This window comes from Molothrus ater, chromosome 9 (assembly GCF_012460135.2).
Source record: "Molothrus ater isolate BHLD 08-10-18 breed brown headed cowbird chromosome 9, BPBGC_Mater_1.1, whole genome shotgun sequence".
Classification (NCBI taxonomy): domain Eukaryota; kingdom Metazoa; phylum Chordata; class Aves; order Passeriformes; family Icteridae; genus Molothrus; species Molothrus ater.
The window spans coordinates 23,861,257-23,879,720 of NC_050486.2; the positions used below are offsets into that span (position 1 = coordinate 23,861,257).

The 18,464-nt window shown below is 39.4% G+C and overlaps 1 protein-coding gene across 6 annotated transcripts in view; it reads right to left on the reverse strand.

Annotated features, from left to right (window-relative positions):
• LOC118689748 (BEN domain-containing protein 5) overlaps positions 1–18,464 on the reverse strand; it is an 884,006-nt gene that overhangs the window by 323,378 nt on the left and 542,164 nt on the right. For 4 of the 6 annotated variants that reach the window (XM_036388181.1, XM_036388180.1, XM_036388184.2 and 1 more), the window contains 4 exons: positions 16,183–16,316; positions 14,170–14,545; positions 7,927–8,075; positions 3,260–3,473 (listed from right to left, as the gene is read on the reverse strand). The exons of 1 other annotated variant lie outside the window; for it this stretch is intronic. In XM_036388181.1, the coding sequence (XP_036244074.1) occupies positions 3,260–3,473; positions 7,927–8,075; positions 14,170–14,545; positions 16,183–16,316 (873 nt within the window). The remainder of the gene's footprint in view (positions 1–3,259; positions 3,474–7,926; positions 8,076–14,169; positions 14,546–16,182; positions 16,317–18,464) is intronic. One more of the 6 variants, XM_054515849.1, reaches the window with a different exon arrangement.

Here is an 18,464-nt window from a genome sequence, read left to right on the forward strand (position 1 = left end):
CTTTTACTGGTGGATATTCAGGACAAGTGCCATCTCCTTGCATGTTTGATCAACACACTTTCTGAAATACACATTATCTGGAATACAAAAAGCAAGTGATAGCAATAACTGCAAAAGTAATGCAGGTAGTGAATTTTTTCCCAGATTTGGAAGTTTGGTGCCAGAATCCTGCAGAAGTTACTGAAATCTGAAGTGGTGCAACACACGCAACTTCTTAGTGACAGGCAGGTTTGAGGTTTTTTGGCTTTTATAAACAGACCAATGTATTTTGTTGTGTAGGCTTCCCAGACTGGTTAAACAAATTCTGTTCTGCTTTGCCTAGTGATCTATTCCATTAGCTGTTTATTGCTTCATATACAGAAAGCCATAGAGATTATTGCTTAATTAATGTGCTTTACAACATTTCTAATGCACCATATTAAAAAGTTATGAAAATTAAGTACTATGCATGTTTTGTTGTTCATTTAGAAACCTCTGAGAAGTTTTATAAAAGGTTATTTTGCATTAACAAGGTTTATAACAGTGCACATCCATCATACTTTTTATCATTTCTTTATTACATACTACACAGTGGGGATTTTTAAGAAGCTATAGAGATATCAGACACATTAAGAGCTAATGTTGTCATTCAAAAATCTATTTTAAATAAGTTAGTCTGTGTCCACAGAATGATGAGAACATCTAAAGCAATGTGAATTTTATGTTGTAAGACGTACTGAATATAAAATAAATGAAATTAACCAGCATGCAGCCTGATAGCTGAAATGCTGATCATCCATAAACTATGATTGGAAATACAACACCTAAGAAGAGGCACATCACTGGGAGCCTGAAGAAAGGCAGTGTGTTTGCAGGACATAAGCTGGCCCTGCAAGAGTGTCAGAACACTCCCAGGCAGATACACCCAGTAAGGTGAACTCCCAGTGAAAGACAGGCTGTGTTGTTCATTTAGCCACAAAGCCAAGCAAAGAATCACTTAACAGAACTCATTCAAAAGCTGTAATTTTAAAAGTTGGTGTGAATCAGACAGATCTTTGATCACAGTTTTTCCACTCCATCTCCTTCCATTTTGTGAGGGGGTGCAGAAATAGTACTTTGGTACTTGCATAAGGATACTGGCTTAGGGCTTCATAGAATAATTTGGAGGTTCTGCTCCCTTGTTTTATGGCTTTACAGGAGCACAGAGACACCCCTTCATACTGCCGAATACCAGAGATTCAAGTAGACCTCAAAGGCTAACCAGGAGCTTCACTACTTTTTGTGATGCCTGATCCAAACCACTGGCTATGGAAAACTCCCTCAAATCTCAACTATTTGTCCCCTTGCTGGTCATTAGTTTGTTTTGTTTTGCTTTCTTCTCCATGGTGGGGCAAGAACCTGCTAACACTGACGCAAAGGACACGACAACATGGAAAATCATGGTTATGAACTACCCAGTCCCACTGATACAGGCAGCCTGACACCTCCAACATTGGCCATGCAGATTAACTGGTTCAAGAGGAGATTGTACAGGCTGGAGTCTTAACAAAAGGGAAATCAGAGACAAGGTGAAAGAAACACTAAAAAGAGGAACATAGAAAACCAGGGCATGTAACAGTAGAATTCAAATGAGGGTTGAGGCTTGAAGCAGAAGTATGACAGAAAACAGAAAAACGAGGAAATAGGGAAGAGCTGAATTGCTGGTGAGTGTAAAGGTATGGAAGAGAAGAAAGGGAAGGGCCCCATCTACCTCTCATCATGTACCTGTTGGAGCAGACTCCCAAACTCACTGTAGCCAAAACAAGGGGAGTCAGAAGAAAGCTGTCATTTAAATGGCTTGAGCCATTAGAGTATCCCTGACAACAGTAGAAGAGGAAATTCTCACAGAAACAACCTTGCCAGCAGCACTGAGGAGCAAAATCCTCCAGCAGGGAAACTGGAAACCACATTGCAATGGGCCAGTGGAAAATAACCCCCTTGTGCTGCGTGCTTGTAAACGCACACCAGGGCAACCAATTCTGCTTCCCCTTTGGGAGAGCCACTGCCACAGAGTGGATTCCTTATGTGGCCAGTACGTCACTGCTCAGCTACATGTGTAAGGATTGTACCTAAAGACCCCAGACAGAACTAGAAAATCAGCATGGAAGAGCTTCCACTTCCACATATAATCCTGAAGCAGCTTAGTGAAAAAAAAACCCACGTCCTTTCCTCATTTCTTATAAACTAAGAAAGATGACAGTATGGAGATAAGTTTCCAATTTCTCCCCACACAACACAGACACAGACACACGCACACACTCAGAGAGGAACCGTATTTCTTACTCCAAAACATGGTACTTTCATAGCCAATTACACCACCTATTAATGAGTTCACAGTTAAGAGCACATAGCAACTAAGAACAGGAAATGCAGAATAATGAAGCTCTACCAATGGGGAGGTTTCTTTCAGCCCTACTGCAATTTAGTATGGACACACAACCTAAAAATCCAATTTCAGTATGCGTTCCATGAGGAAACAACTCAGTTCTGACTTAAAAAGAAGCCTGAAATACCAGGAGAGACAGAAATGATGCAACACAGGCATGATGATACAAAGGACTGGAATTCACCATTCAGTTTAAATAAAGGAGAAAGCCTCCTCTCTCTCAAAGTACTACACACATGGACTCAGGCTTGTAGTTACTGAAAGTGTCATTGCAATTTTCCCTACCAGATGAGGTCAGCGATTTACACTTCCTGTCCAAATTCCAATTCAAGTGCAACAATTAATTTTTACGATTTCCATTTCTTCACTTAAAAGGGTAGAACTATTCTTTCTTGCCTTTGAAGGTATGCGTATTTTTATAGTCACAGCTATAATGGTTTCTGTGCCTCATGCCAGAGCTGGTTATGTCTGGATAAAAGAATGTCGTAAAGCTACTCTCAGTCTTGTTTAAAGGAATATATGCACTTTAAAAAAATCAGCATGTTACAAATGAATTCTAGAACAACATGTTGTTCTCCAGGCTCAGAGTCCTGCCCTGCACATGGTCTAAAGTGATGATTTTCAAACCTTACTGAAGTCAATGTACAACTCTTCAGCTGTGGAGGCCTGCACTGTGCACAGCTATTGCAATGTGTTTTACTGTTCCTGGGTACGTATGCACTTCACAATGCAATAGCAATCTGAATTACAGTTTTTAATCAGTTAATTTTAAATGAGCTGAAAAGAAGCATCTTTCAACTCGGTGATTAATGGTTAAACTCCAAAGCAGGAAGCAAAAGTTTTCAAATAACCTACCTCTGACAATGCTTAATTTGTGAGGTGAGAGAGGTGGCTTGGGAACGGCATCTTTCTTTTTTTTGGTTGCAACTCCTGTGACACTTCTGTTCTTGAGAACATCTGTTCCCCAAATCATAACCGCTAGATTTTTTGTATACTTTGAATCTCCTTGTGTTACTTGCAGCTGGTGCCATTTCTCCTCATCTACCCAAATTCCACTGCCAAGATGGACCTAGAAGGTAGTAATAATAACAACTTATCTATGGTATGTAGCACACAACAGTATCCAAGTGCTGTAGGAACATTAATATTAGGAACTAAAATAACAGTAATTAGGGCTGAACAAATCCATTTTGCCTAACTCTGAAACTCTTCCAACTTCGGGGGTCAGGGAGTTCAAGTCAACCTCAATATATAATATAGTTCCTTTTAGTAATCCCTACTTTTCCCCCCCACATAACCTCTCTCCTGAAAGACTGTGGTCAGGAACAGAGATTAAAGAAGGAAACAGTGAACACATCCAGTATTATATAATTATGCAGAGCATATAAACCAAGCAGTTGCACCAGCCTAATTCAGGAGCAAGATGAAACACTTCCCTTTGGCTAAAACAGACTTTACCCAAAGCATATTTCAGAGGCAGTAGAGACAGAATTACTTCCTAAGTTGTATTCTGTACCTGTTGGCAAGAGCCAGACTGATTGTTTGAAGTAACTGGAAGGGGAGAAAGGACTTTGAGAGCTCCAATTTCAATATAAGCCAGGAGAGTTTGGAAGCTTTGTAAAACTTCCAGTTCTAACACAAAGTGTGTCTATCATGCACGATCAATGTAAATGCACCACATGAATACTGTTTTGTGGTTAGGCAATGACCCATTGCAGCAACATCATAAACTTTCCATTATCTGAACAATGGGAAGTCGAGGTATTTCACTGAAGTAGTAAAGCAGGATAATATGGGTACTGGAAAACACAGTGTGAAGCCACTGGAGAGTCTCCATAAGGAAGATGCTCAAGTCTGGTTTTGCTTATTAGCCTTGCTCAGCACAGACTGTGCTTGGTTGTCTCCCACAGGGCTACCCTATGTCTCCAACCCAAGATTCTCAGTGCTCCAGTCTTAGGACAAATGCCATACAAGAATCAAGCACCATCCTTAGACTGCCACTACGTGTTTGAGCTGACAGCCCTGACCCTCAGGACACCTTCCAGCACCAGCACAGAGGTAACTCCACGAGTAACCAGCACAAATCTGACACAAGTGCAACCAGGACACACACGCTGGCCCTGCACGGAACCACAAACACTTTGCACCCTGTCTGTCCATGCTCCAGCTCCTGGAGTACAGTGCAGACTCCTCAACTACCTCTGCACACAGAAGCTTTGTTCATGTGGTGATGGACTTTACTCACTGGGACACACACTTGCTCTCATCATAACAAGCCAAGGTGTGACCTACAGCTCCCAGCTGCTGATCAGAGCTCACTGCACTCACCTTCAGACAATGTGGACAAGTGCAACTTACCAAACCATTGGATTGCTACATAGCCAAAATCTAGCTTTGATTAGGTCTGGTCCAATGGGGGTTCTTTCTGTGACATTAACACTTAAAACTAACTTTTGACCTTATGATTAAAAAAAATGCTATCAATAAAATCCTACAGCAAAACTGCATCAGAAGACTGTTTGTCTTAACTGCTCTGCTGTTAGTTTTCTGTGGTTTTACTCATTTCATATGGCTTTACATAAACTGTGCCTGCTACCCACACAAATCTGAGCAGTATCACAGAAGTCCCATTAAATGCAATGAAAATTGGACAAAGCTACTGTAAAATTTTATATACCCAACATTTTACTGCCTGTATTCAATTGAATACCCTTTTTCCTGTAAATGGAAACCTGCTTTAATTATTAATGAGGACTATAACCCCAAGAAATTTCTTGTTACAACGGCATCCTTCAAAAGCAACTAGATGTTTAAAAACTTAAATAGAGTAATATGAATGGTTTGACTACAAGCTATGTTATATTAAAAAAAAAGAAAACTCTACCTTCCTTAAAGCATAAAACCATGCAGCAAGCTGCCTCTCCTGCAGAATCGCCAACACTAAAGGGATTCTAGGAAGCTTTTCACAAGTCTGCATGGACAGAAATTAAACTAGTAACAACCACAACACAAGCACCCTCTTTTTTTTTTTTCTTTTTCTCTGTTGTTGAGCCTCTTCATAAATGATTTTTAAAAAGGCACACTCTTTTTGGTGCTCTCTACATATTTTGTTAAGCAACTTCAATGAGCAGTGAGCAGTCTGTGCTCAAAAAATAATTTCGTTTTTTAATTCAGTTATTTCTGGTTAGATCCTGGAAAACTTCTTCAGGAAAATGTCTGAAAGTTATCTAGAAAATAACTAAGATTAGAAATGTTGTGGCATAGCAAATTTTGGGTGTTTGTATTACATTAGTGGTAGGGATTGCTGTATTTCATCAAAAATCCAATTCTTCTCTGCCAAAATTAGGGTTTGCCTTTGCCAAAGATTATTTAGTCTCTAAAGCTACTACATTATTCATTAGCTTGAAGTTACTCAAAAGAAAAGAACAAGTTACAGGAAGTATTTTTAATATTTATGCTTCAGACAGATCATCTCTTCTTTTAACATGCTTCATTTATTAAAACAGCATTTGCTGGTATGAAACACCTATGGCAACAACAACTATGTGACAGACAGCCACAGCCACAGCCATCTTACATCTCCATTTTCTATTTCTAGCACTGTTAGAGTGAGGAATTCAATCTGCCTGTGTCTCAGTTTACCTCTCTACAACAGGCCCTACTGTTTCCTATCAGCCCCAAAGCTCTGGGGAGCTTAGTGAACTCCACACTAAGACATTCCCCTCTTGCTGGAAGAGCTGCCCCATGAGCCAGACTCTTGTCTTGATGAAATCAATGGGAAATTTACTCCCAATTTCAGCAACTGTGGGATCAACCTTCAAGCACAACGCAACAGAGACGGCAGCGAATTCAAAGCGACGCTCACCAGCGTGCCTGTGCTAACATCTGCAACAGATCTAAAACGTGTCTCAGAAGATGAACCCTTTTTTTTTCTTTCTTTCTTCTTCTTTCTTTTCTTTAAATGAATGTCATAGGCTCTTTTTCAGTGACTCCATTTTCCCTCTGGAGGGAAGAGATTTATCTGTTCTGAAAGAATCCTACTAAGATCAAATCTGGTGCCACAAAGGCTAAGATTTGGAAAAAGGTACTTCAACTACTCTAGTGGTGCATATCAATAAAGGAATACTGAAATAAAGCCATAAACAAGGAAAACTGAAGAAAACTACCCTCCAACACTCCAAATACATTATTAGTTCACATTTTTGGCATCTGAGCTGGCTGTAGACCTATTAAATAGGCAAACCAAGAAGCAAAATTACAAAAAGAAAATTAAAGAGATACTAATATCTGTAAAGACAGAAAACTTCAGCAAAAGAAGTGCCAAGAAGCTGACAGATGAAAAAAGGGTGCAGGAAAAGCTGCATACAAATACTAAAGGATGTGCCCTATCCCACAGACCTTAAGTGGAAGAGAAGGAGGTAGAGGAAACTTGCACAGTAATACACCCTAAGTACTCATCGCACAAATTTACACAAAATAATCAAGGAAATGACATATTTAAATATATTAGGCAAGAAAAGCCATCTGAACCAAATACCTGTCAAACTGTCAAGATTCTACTATTTTTCACGTACATTCTGTCCCCAGTGATTATGTTGAATTCCTCCTCAAGAGGGACAGACATTGTGCAGTCAATCTTTTAACACCAATCTGAAAACGCAGTTTTATGCTATATTCCTTCAGTAATTCCACTGCACAGAAAAGCTGGAATAAATGACTCCTTCCTAAAGATTCTCAGATTAGGGTACCAAATGCATCTCTATACAGCAAGAAACAGGATCTGCACAGGCAATTCTGAAGGAATTACAGTTTCGTGTAAGAAACATCACATTTATTTAATGATAATGAAAACAGCTGTAAAAGCAGGCCTAGGTAGATGAGCAGTTAATGTGTTAAACAGGCTGAAGTCTGAAAGGCCCTCAGTCAGGTCCTGGCAAACTAGAGCTAGATGGTATTTCAGCAACTTCACAGAGTCTCTGGAAAGTAGCACTACATCAGCTCAATGCAGTGGCAATGCTCCTACCCACCAGCAGCAAGGGAGCCCATTTTCCTTCCAGGGTTCATAACTACCTCCTGCACTCCAACCTAAACATGAGGGCTTCTCTGCAATATGACTACAGCACATTATAAACATTAAAAACCCTTTAGGAAAAGTATTTTGGTTAAACAGATTCATGTAACTTTATAACATGGGTTACTGACTTTGGTCAATATTTGGTGTATTTATGGATGCCACCAACTGAATACTATGTCAATTTGCCTGTGCATGAATATTTATTTAATATCTATATTCCTCATGTTGCACATCATTCAATGCTCTCACCACTGAGAATATTTTTCTATGCTCTTCGTATCTGTGTAACTTCACAATTCTCCTCAGCATAACAGCACACCTTCATGAAAACTGAGGAAGCTTCTACAAGCCACTACCATGCAACACCCCCACGATCAATGAAAATTCCACACGAACATCACCAGATGGACATTTAAAAATGACTCATGCTATATTTAATATAAAATACCTTTCCATTCTCGAGAATATACTTGTCCATTACTGGAACAGGGGCAGGGTAGTACGTTGATGTATTTGCTTCCTCACTGAAGGTCTTCTGTACCTCAGGCTCGGGCTCAATTGATTCAGGTTTTACTTTTTCAACCTCAATGGCAGGTCCTAGACAGTTAAGAAAAGAGAGCTGTCTGCTATCCCAGAGAACATGAAATCAATCCCTTCATCACCCATGATTAGCATAAAATAACATATTAGTCATGTTCATTTTAATGTTAGAAGTAATCTAAACCAAAATCCTACTTCTGAACATCAGTAACTAAAAGCAGGATAAGTATTCCTGCTTTATAAACATTAAAATGTTTAATTTTAATTTAAGTGTTAAATTTTATTCCTAAAGCATAAGGACAATTACAGATATGGGTAAGATTTCTTCACACTAAGGAATTTATGTTAAAATGACACTGAAATTATAAAGCAAAAGCAACAATAGTAATTCTTCAAATAAGAATTGCCATATAGTTGCATAGGAACCTGCAAAATTTACTGTGATAATTACATAAATTATCCACACAGAATTACAAATATTATAGAAATCCAAAATCTCTTTAGATAGAACAGAGGTGTATAAAAATAGGGAGGATCTGCAGAAATGCTATGAAGGAAACAGACTTAGGCTCCTTATGCTGAAGTATCATGCACAGAAAGAATATCAAAGGTTAAAAAACCCCACATAAATTAGAATTTTGATTGTCCAATTCATCCAACACTGATTCTTATTTTTAATCAACAAAAACAATGCACAAATTAAACAACGGATACTACTAAGCATATGTTTGAGACTTAAAAGTGGATTAGTTATTTTGTTAGTCATCAACTTTTTTTTTCCAGATCGAAGATATAAAATGTTCCTAAAAGGACAGAAGAACAAACTAAAAGTGATTTGTGAACTGGATTTCCTGACTCCATTCATTGCAGGGGTTCCACCAGGAGTCTAGGCTATGGCCCCAAGCCCATCAGTGTCCCTTGATGTGTGGCTCTAGGATCTCAAGAAGCTCCAGCAGGCACTGAAGTTCCATGCAGGGCCAGTGGCTCCACAGCACAGCAAGGTTAGACTCTGGACACCATGGAAATACCCCTTGTCCAGAACTCTAAGGATAAACTCACCCACTTGTCAGTGCTAGATTGTCCCAGGCTGGTGCTGAGAGCACTGCAGCACTCTGCAGCCCAACCCTGACATCTTCAGCCATCGATCATCAGGTCACCCCTCAGCTCCCTGCTCAGTGTTTGTGCACACAGACCCAGCCCTGAGCTGATCCAACTCTGCAAGTCACACTGGCACCACAGCTCAGGTCTTAGTCACGCATCTTAAATAGTTCCTGTGCCTGGAACAAGCACAGCATTCATCCCTCCTACTTTGTGCAGTTTCATTTAGAGATTATTATACAGCAATAGCAGTGCTTCCTCCGTTGTCAGCATTTGACATTTATCCTATAGCTTATCCTACACCTACAGAGCCAGCTCAATGTTCTCAGCTGGCTGCCACTCCACGCTCACCAATGACTAAAAGTTGTCTTGGCAACTCAGACAATCCTACGCTGCAGTGCCACCAACAAGAGGGTCTTAAGAGCAGCCCCAGTGCAAGCATGGCACAAACAGAGAAATCACAAAACATCCCATTTGCATTACAATTTCATAGTGATCTTAGTAAACACCTCTAGTACCATGAATATACAACAGTACAGCCAAGACAAACTGAACTTCCTGAACTTGAGACTGTAAAGCTGATTGAGACTGGGGGAAGACCTGGACTGGTTAAAGCACCCAGAGCCTGCCCTCAGCATGGGCACAGCTGAACAAGCAGGTGCAGGGATGTAATTGCCAGTGTGACCTTAAGAAGTCATCTCTGAAGCTGTTACTTCACATTCTTCAACAAAGGGCTATTTTCTTATACTTTGAAAGTCACTTTGAGAGAGACACCTAAGTATAACCACCTTCTTCCTTGCAGGAAACATTTCTTTCCCTTTAAACACTTTTACTACTCCCTATTTAGAAGTCTTTTACTGTTTTTAGTCATATATTGACACAGCTGGAATTTGGTTTCCAGAGCTTCCCCAAGGAAAAAGCTGATTAAAGTCCACAACAACCACAGCTCTCACAGGTCAGAATTACCTCTGCTCCAATTCATGCTTTAACCACTTGCTTAGAAGTCACCAAAAGAAAGCCTTTAAAATCTCTTTTTTATATCCTGATTTTTGATTCCCAAACAGAAACCTGCCTCTAACCAGGCAGTCTCCACAGCCACTTCCACAACCACTAAACTCAGCATTTTCAACCCTGCAGGCTGGGAATTGCACATGCAGCCTGCACTCCTGCCTGCCTGCCAGAGTGGTGTGCCCCATTCACCACACTCCAAGCTCCCTCTCTCTGCATCTTATTTTAAAGATGATGAATGGGACATACAAAAATATATACCTCCATCTAAAGGCTTAACAATGACAGCACTTACATAATAAGGATCAGGGAAAAACAAAAAAAGACGAATGCAAGAAGGAAACAAATGTTTTATTGCAAAATCTTTCTCCTGACTGCTGTTTTTTTAGAATATCCAAGAGGCCAGCAAACTCAAATCAGGATGAAGAGGTAGAGGCTTTCCTTTACCATCCCTTTTCCTCAAAAATGCATCTTAGGCTACATGCTACTCCTGAAATTAGGAAGAAAATAAAAACAAATTGACTGATAAAGTGGTCAGCATACATTTGTAAGCAGTAAGTTTTTGCACATGGTCTGCTAGAATTTGAAGCACAACAACACAAGTCTGAGAAGTGGTAATATAGGTATTTCTGTACTTGAAAGAAACCTTGGGCCTTTTTTTTTTTAAACATCAAAAAGCCAAACAAATGTAGAAAAGCTGAAAACACTAATACCTGACATGTGGTAAGACACAAATCCCATTTCATTCTCCCTACTCTGGTGTCAGTCCCAAGACACTGTAAACTGGATCACTGAAATTAAACTGGGATTAAAAATAAAACCTTGGGGGTCTGTGTGCACATGCTGATGAATCAATGTTTCTGAATGAATGTGAATATACCACCTGACTTTGGAGCAACACTAATTCTCAGAAATCTAACATGAAATTGAAGAAATTATCAGGGAGCTAAAAACACCCAAGCATTATCCCAATAGAACTTCAGTACTTCTGACCATATTTCCAGCTACAGAAATGGCACAGATCTTGCCCAGGAGAAAGCTATCTTTTTTAGGAAGTTATTGAAATTCTTCTTTTGCAATCCAAGGGCTATTTAAAGTCCCTACAGGGGAGAGTCAGTTATTTAATTCTTTAAATTATCTTACTCTCTACTGACAAAAAGAGGGCAAATTAGGTGTGTTTTCAGGTGTAAGAAAACAAACTGCAAAGGCCTACACCTGCAGGGCTTCCAGGTCCCTACATGGGCAATGCAAGAGGCTGCACACATTATTCCAGGAGCTCAAGAGGGACACCATAACCTTTTCCACGACAGTCATCCCATTTTTCCACTGCTCTGGTCCCTACAGCCCTGGTGAAATGCCTGCCTCCTCCGTGAAGGGATGTGCCTGGAAATAATATACTAAAATTATAAAGATGATATTAAGCATATCTCCATGGATCAGTACTGATTTCACTGCTGTAGCTTGCCCCAGCTGCCTCCAAGGCTCTTTTGTGACAAAGAACAATTTGGTGTCACCATGAGGAAGGTGAACCTCCTCACTCCTGCCACAAAAGTGGCTCCAGTTTAGCAGCAGAGCTGAAGGCCTAAGTCTCAAGTACAATGCATTGACTTCCAGCTCCTCACTGAATTCAACACGTTGATGGGAAATTAGGAGACTGACTACTTGACTGCACGTTAGCTCAAGAGACTGTTCTATATTTGATCTGCAAGTTTAAAATGGCAACAGGCAAGCATTTCCCACAGCTGCAATTCATCAGCACAAACCAGCTGTCATCTCATGCAAAGAAATCACAAGTCTCTAAGGTGAAACAGAAATGCAATTAGTTTGCATTAAGTCCAGCCTGCTAGAAGTGCAGTGTAACATAAATTACATGTAATTTGAAACTCTAGGTTTAAGAGATCACTGCAACTGCAGATGAATTCAGGATGTAATTTATTTTCAGAACAATTTTCAGAGATTATTCACATACCCAAACATACCTCATTTATAAGCTGGAAAAGGAAGACTAAAAAAGTCTTTATGTATCTATTCTTGATTAAAAGTAGTACTTTTTCATACTGTCATCAGACTCTCTAATTTAGAACATGCTGAAGATGTCTCCCTTGCTAATTATTCATAAGTTTTGTATTGATCTTTCTAGAACATGGTTGTTTCTCTGCTGTGAATGAGGCTAAAAGGAAAAACAACAGAGTAAGCAACAGTTAATACACTGAGTCTTAGGAAATTCAAACCCTGTGAAGGACAAAGCCAGCACGGCCAAATTCCACCTTTACCATCCAATGTTCCTTACAAGTAATATTAACAAGGAATTTTTTTTGGAAGTGTCGTATAGCTGATATTTTTCCAGGTATGTGATTAAATTTAAAGAACTCATCTTCAATGTAATTGGGATTTGTTTTAGTTGTCACACTGATACATACAATAGAAATGCATGCCCAATATTTAGAGAAGATTTAGTATTTTTTTCCCAGGGTTCCTTTTCCTCTTTCTTTTTTTTTTTCCCTTTTTTCTCTTTTTCTCCTAAGGTTTCTTTATTTGGCTGAAGCAAAAAAATGCATCTTCTTTTTCTTAAAGTGAAAGAAAAGAGATAGAATTCAGTAGCTGTCTTCATTTCACTGCCGGTCTCACCACTCCAACTGCTGTCAAGTCTACCAACTAAATTGGTACTTTACGCTGTTCAGCCCCATTGCCTACCAACATCTGGCTCGTGCTCCATTCCCATAAATCCCAGCTAACTACTTGCAGATGAAGAAACATCTTTCCATCCAAGGAAAATTTTAGAAAGCTCAGTGGAATCTCCTGCCAACCACATCGTCTTTTTCAGGCTGCGGCAACCTTGCCTATTTAGTTTTATTTAGAAAGTTAACTAGAATGTTTATGGTGAGTAACGACATTTTAATTGTGCACAGTGTAACAATGATGAGCATTCACAATCAGACACCCAGTTTAGGTTGTGGGACACTCCAAGAACCTGGCTCCAAGGGTGTGGGCACACCTGAACACATGCTACAGCACAGGCACATGCTCTCCCAGATCCAGCTCTGTACGTGAGGACTCAGACCCACATGCAAATTGCATGCACTCGTTCCAGTCCAGGAGAAGAGCCAATATCCAACTCACATGCAGAAATTAAGTTTCCAGATACACAAAGGCAGACATAAGAACGGCATGCTAAGTTTGGATGCATAGATTTCAACCAAGTTTCAGTCACCGAGCAAATCTTCAACACAGCAGTACCACATTCTAATCGCAAATAAATGTAATTAGTCCAATTTTTGAAGGTATTCCAAGGGTTCCATCTTCAATGAAAAGGATGAACTTTTTATTTTGTCTTTTTTCCCATTTATTCCAACATAATGCTTAAATGATTGTTATAAACCCAAACAAAGGAGCAATTGACCCAAGATATTTAAAAACTGAAATCCAAATTACAAAAACCTGCATTTTGCAACAAGTGTTGATAAACGGGACACTAATATAAAGCCTTTTTAATTATGCTTTTAACAATCCATTGTTTTTCAAATAGCATGGCTGTTTAAAGCCACTGCTAAAACTTCAGGAATATATCACATTCTAATAAGCTACTAACGGGAAGAGGGGTCAGAAAATGGAAGGTAACAGTCACATAACAACAAACAAAATCCCTAACTGCAAAGGATAAATTAGTTTTAGCCCAACTATTCATTCCAGTGTCTTTTCTTTACTTTTTCTTTTTTTTAACTGGAACATATTGGTATATTTTGCAGATGATGCTTTATTAACTTTTTCAGCATATATTGGAAGGTCAGAGACTCTTTATAATACAGCTGCTTAAAATGGAACTCTGATTCAGCCATACCAGCACAAAGACCTCTAGTTTTTAAAGAAAGCCGCAGACGTACATAGCATACAAATTCGACACATATTGTACAGCCACAGCAGAAAACCCTTTTAACATTCAATGTCCAGTTTAACAACCACTGCTATTCTTCAAATACATTTCCATGACTATTGATCACACCTGCAAAATTCATTCAAACTAGTCCCACTTAAGTCCGGCACTTACCACTACCTAGTCTTAGGAGCAGTACATCCTGGAGCCTCCTGTTCAAGTCTCTGAGCTCTTTCATTTCTGACACGAGTGCCCCATACTCCTTTAGCTTCTTTGCCTGTTGCACAAGCTGTCTCCGCGTTCTCTCAAGCTCCTGTTGAATGTGTCTCATCTCTTCCTGTTGCTGCTGGTAACTCCTCAGCAATTCCTCATAGAGAATCCGAGGAACTACAGCATCGTCCATATTGTTCATGCCTTCTGTAGCCTCCATAAAAGCCTCCTCAGGGCTGGAAGTATTACTGAGACTCATCCCGTTCTGTTTCTCAAGGCGAGCAACAACTGCTTCAATGCTTTTGTGTGTACCTTCACTTTGTTTCCTCCCATCTTGTCTCTGCACGTTACAATAGAAAACAAATAAATTAGGAGAGTCTTGAGAACTGGTAATATTCTTGTCTTCCAAAAGACTAAGACAAAGCCAGTCTGCAAAAATATTTTGCCTAACAGGTTCTTATGGATCTAATATGCAGCACAACTAACATGCAGCTGTAACTCAGCTACATGCATGTACAAACTTCTGAGGCAGTTAAAGGCCTTCCTGCATTTGAGCAACACTTCCAAAGTGTATACAGGCAGTGTATACAGGTCACTTGATTCCGTATCATTAATTTCTTTTTGAAAAAGTTGATCTAGATCTCTTTTTCTTTAAAGTTTACCCTTAACATTCAGATTTCTGACAGCAATTGATTTTCTGATAAGCAAGAGAAAGAACGAACTGTGTTCTCCATTTGTCACCTGTGACGACATCAGAGGTGAAAGCAGCACAGGCACAAAGCTGTTCTGTGAGCTCAGGGCTTGTCCTTCCCACACTTTGAGAGACAAAACCTTCACTGAGTATCCCTACAGCACGTTCACCCAACTGCCTGATGCGAGTGACTGAGTTAACACTATCAGCAAACACTGAAAGGGATTTGAAAACACTGAAGCTGAGACAGAATATATCATCCAGCTTCATCTTCCTTATCAACTGATTCCTTCTATATTAGTACTGCATTGCAGAGGCTTCAGGACCTGGGAACTCTCAGTGGAATTTTACCTTCAGTCATCTGCACAAACCCTACAAATTAAATCACACCACTTTCCTGGGGCCTGGTTAGTGGGATTAATATGTGACAGTACACTAATATGTAAAGTCACTAAGTTTTGCTGGCCAAATAAGAAAAGGTGTTTGAATTTCCAAGCAACTGCAAGGAAAGTAAATGCAGCTCACAAAGTAGAGGTGAGAAACTGACACTATCAAATTCCCATACCACACTATCATAAGTAATGTGGTAGAAAACAAAATTATTTGATGTTACACCTGCAGCATTCATTTTCTAAAAAAAATTAACAATTAAAAAAAACCTGGCTCACCACAAGGAAATATACTAATATCACTCTTGCAGCTGCAAAACACATGAAACCATCAAGCAGTATCTTATTCTGAAGGTTGGCAGACTTTTAAAGAAATGATTTGATATTAAAAAATAAATACATTTCCATAGTGGGTTTCTGGCATTTGAACCTAAAAAGGCAACTGGGAGTTATTATGGAGGGATACAGTCCTGTCAATTCTTCTTCTCAATCACTGTAGTTGGGCAGTCTCGGAGCACCCTTCCCAATTCCAAACAAGCAGTGAGCAATGTCACCACTGCCACCAAGAACAGCTGGTACAGCTGGGTACTGGTCACTTTTAAGGCATTTTGAGCCAAAGTGGAAGAGCATTGTTGCATCAGTCCCAGGTGGCAGTTACACTGTGCAGACAGTATACACAGGAAAACGTCTGATTGCACTTAAATCAGGTTTTGAAAACCCATACCCCACCCCCACACACAATGTGACCCAGTTTCACCAAACACACTGTTTTAAGGGGATCAAAAGCAAGCCTGGAATTCTTAAGCTAGGATGTTCATATATGCCCCAAGCACTTACAAAAAAAGATAAAAAAAGGGAGGAGTGAAAAAAAAAAAAAAAACAGAAAGACTTCAGTACCTTACTGTGTCTAAGCTCCACATCTTCTTCCCCATAATCTGTAACTTCCCCAGCTTCTTCTATGTGATTGAGAGAGAGTTTGGGGATTTTAATTTTCTTCTGCATCACACTGTTCTCAAGGTCAGTTTTGTCCTCTAAAATGTATATTAAAAATAAGGTTTTGTTACATTAATCAGTGTTCTTACTTCCAAATACTACAAGACTTAGGCAAGACCAGTTACAAAAACCCAACCTCCCATACTCCAATCCCCTCATAATACCATGATCAAATTAGTCCATGGTGTAAATCCACTGATGCCCACTGGCAATTCTAGAGTTTCAACTGGGGATCAGGCTGGCCCAACACACAAATAAATACAGAAAAATGCCAAGCTAAATTCAAGTGATCAAAAGTGTTGATGAGTGGCTTGTACTATCACCAAAGTAAGAGCTGAAGAGGCTGTAAATAAAACTTCCTGCATTGCTCTAAATTATGTTTACCAATGGTATTTTCATATTCATAATCCATTGCTGCAGTTCAAAATCTGCTTAGGGTTAAAGTGAAAATAAACTTGGTAATTCATCCCATACTCTAACCATCATCTGTCAGCAGCACAGATCTATTTGCACACATGGCAGATTCTGCTGTTCTGCAAAGTGCGGGGCTGGAAAAGGGAATGTTGCTGGAGAGCTTCAAAGTGCATTACACAAAAGTTGCATAAGAACGAAATCTGTAACAAAATTACTCCACAACCCTATTTCATTAATTAATGGTTTCATCCTTTTCCTTTAGATACTATTGGCAAAGGCAATAAATATTTACATGAATCTTTGCATCTCATTAAAAATTTGAAATAAAGTATTTTCAAGTCTGTAACATTTTGATGTACCTCAAAATTAGGTATTTAAAAATATTAATCTGAAAATACATTCAAAATATTTTAATATTCCTGAAAAGGTAGAGAGGGGACAGTGAACCAAGAATACAGTCTCCCAAAATGTGCCTGTGATAGGCAAAATTCTTGCAGAACAGACAAGTCTGAGAAGATTCATTTGCTCCTGGCAGTGTCAAGGAGAACTGCATTTAAACTGTCAAGTATTGCCTTCGTACACTGAGAGCTTATGAACAGGAAAATATTTTGAGTCTTCTTATCCACCTGCAAATTTTATTCTGCAACATGTCCCATGAATATTTTTGAAAGTGCCAAGGAGGATGGCCCCTATGAGTGCTTAGTTGCATTGACTTTTGCTTTCTCAAATTAGCATCTCTCCACAGGACCTCAAAATGGTCGTGTTGACAGTGTAGGAAAGGGAAACAAAGGTAAATCACTGTTTAATGAGGAGCAAGGCATTCATTAGAAATGAATTACACAGATGAATGCAATTCATTTTGTTACAGATAGAAATGGATCTCTTGTAAGCAAATGGTGATATTACAGCCCAAGGCTACGTAAAAAGAATAGGCAAAGAACATGCAGAATGAGACATTAGACAACCTGAAATGAAACGCAGATGGTAGCAATAAATACTAAGACAGATGCAAAAAGAAACAGATAAACAACAAAAAACAGCTAGGCTTATTTTAGATCATTCTCCATTCCCCAGAGCATCGTGGATGCTTATCCCAGTAAAACAAAAAGGCAATCCAACTGTTTCAGTTTTGAAAAATAAACCCCTATGTTTTCATTTATCTGGAAAATGTAGGTTCATCAGAAAAGTGAGATAAGCCAATTCTAATGCCAGAGAGATGAGAAGAAAATATGGGAGCCCTTCCCAAAAAAACAAATAATACAAACTTCCAGACTAAAGGATAGACTGATGGGTATTGGTATTATCTTGGAATTTAAGAATAAATGAATCCATATTGAAAAGGGCAAAAAAAGAAAACCACCAACATTTTCTGTGTTTATGTATTTTGGGGTATTGGATAGATTGAGGAATCCTTTGCTAAAATATGTCTCTCAATTCCTTGGAGGAAGAACAGCACATGGATACTGCAGAGCCAGCTTCTCCAGACTGCTTTACCAAACCATCTTCCATAGCACATGCAGATGACCTCCTTCTTCATTTAAAGAATTCAGATCAGCTTCTGTCCTCTGAAATAACCCTTGGCCTCACAACCAGATGGACACAATCCCTTACTTGACACAGTTAACAAAATTTGTCTGCTGACAACTCACTGAGGTCACCAGAAGCCAGAAGCACACAGCAACTGTCAGGGACACAAGGTATCCTCCCCATGGCAGGGAAAAGTGACTCTTGAAACAATCAAGGACAGGGGTCACAGAGGAGTAAGTGCCTGT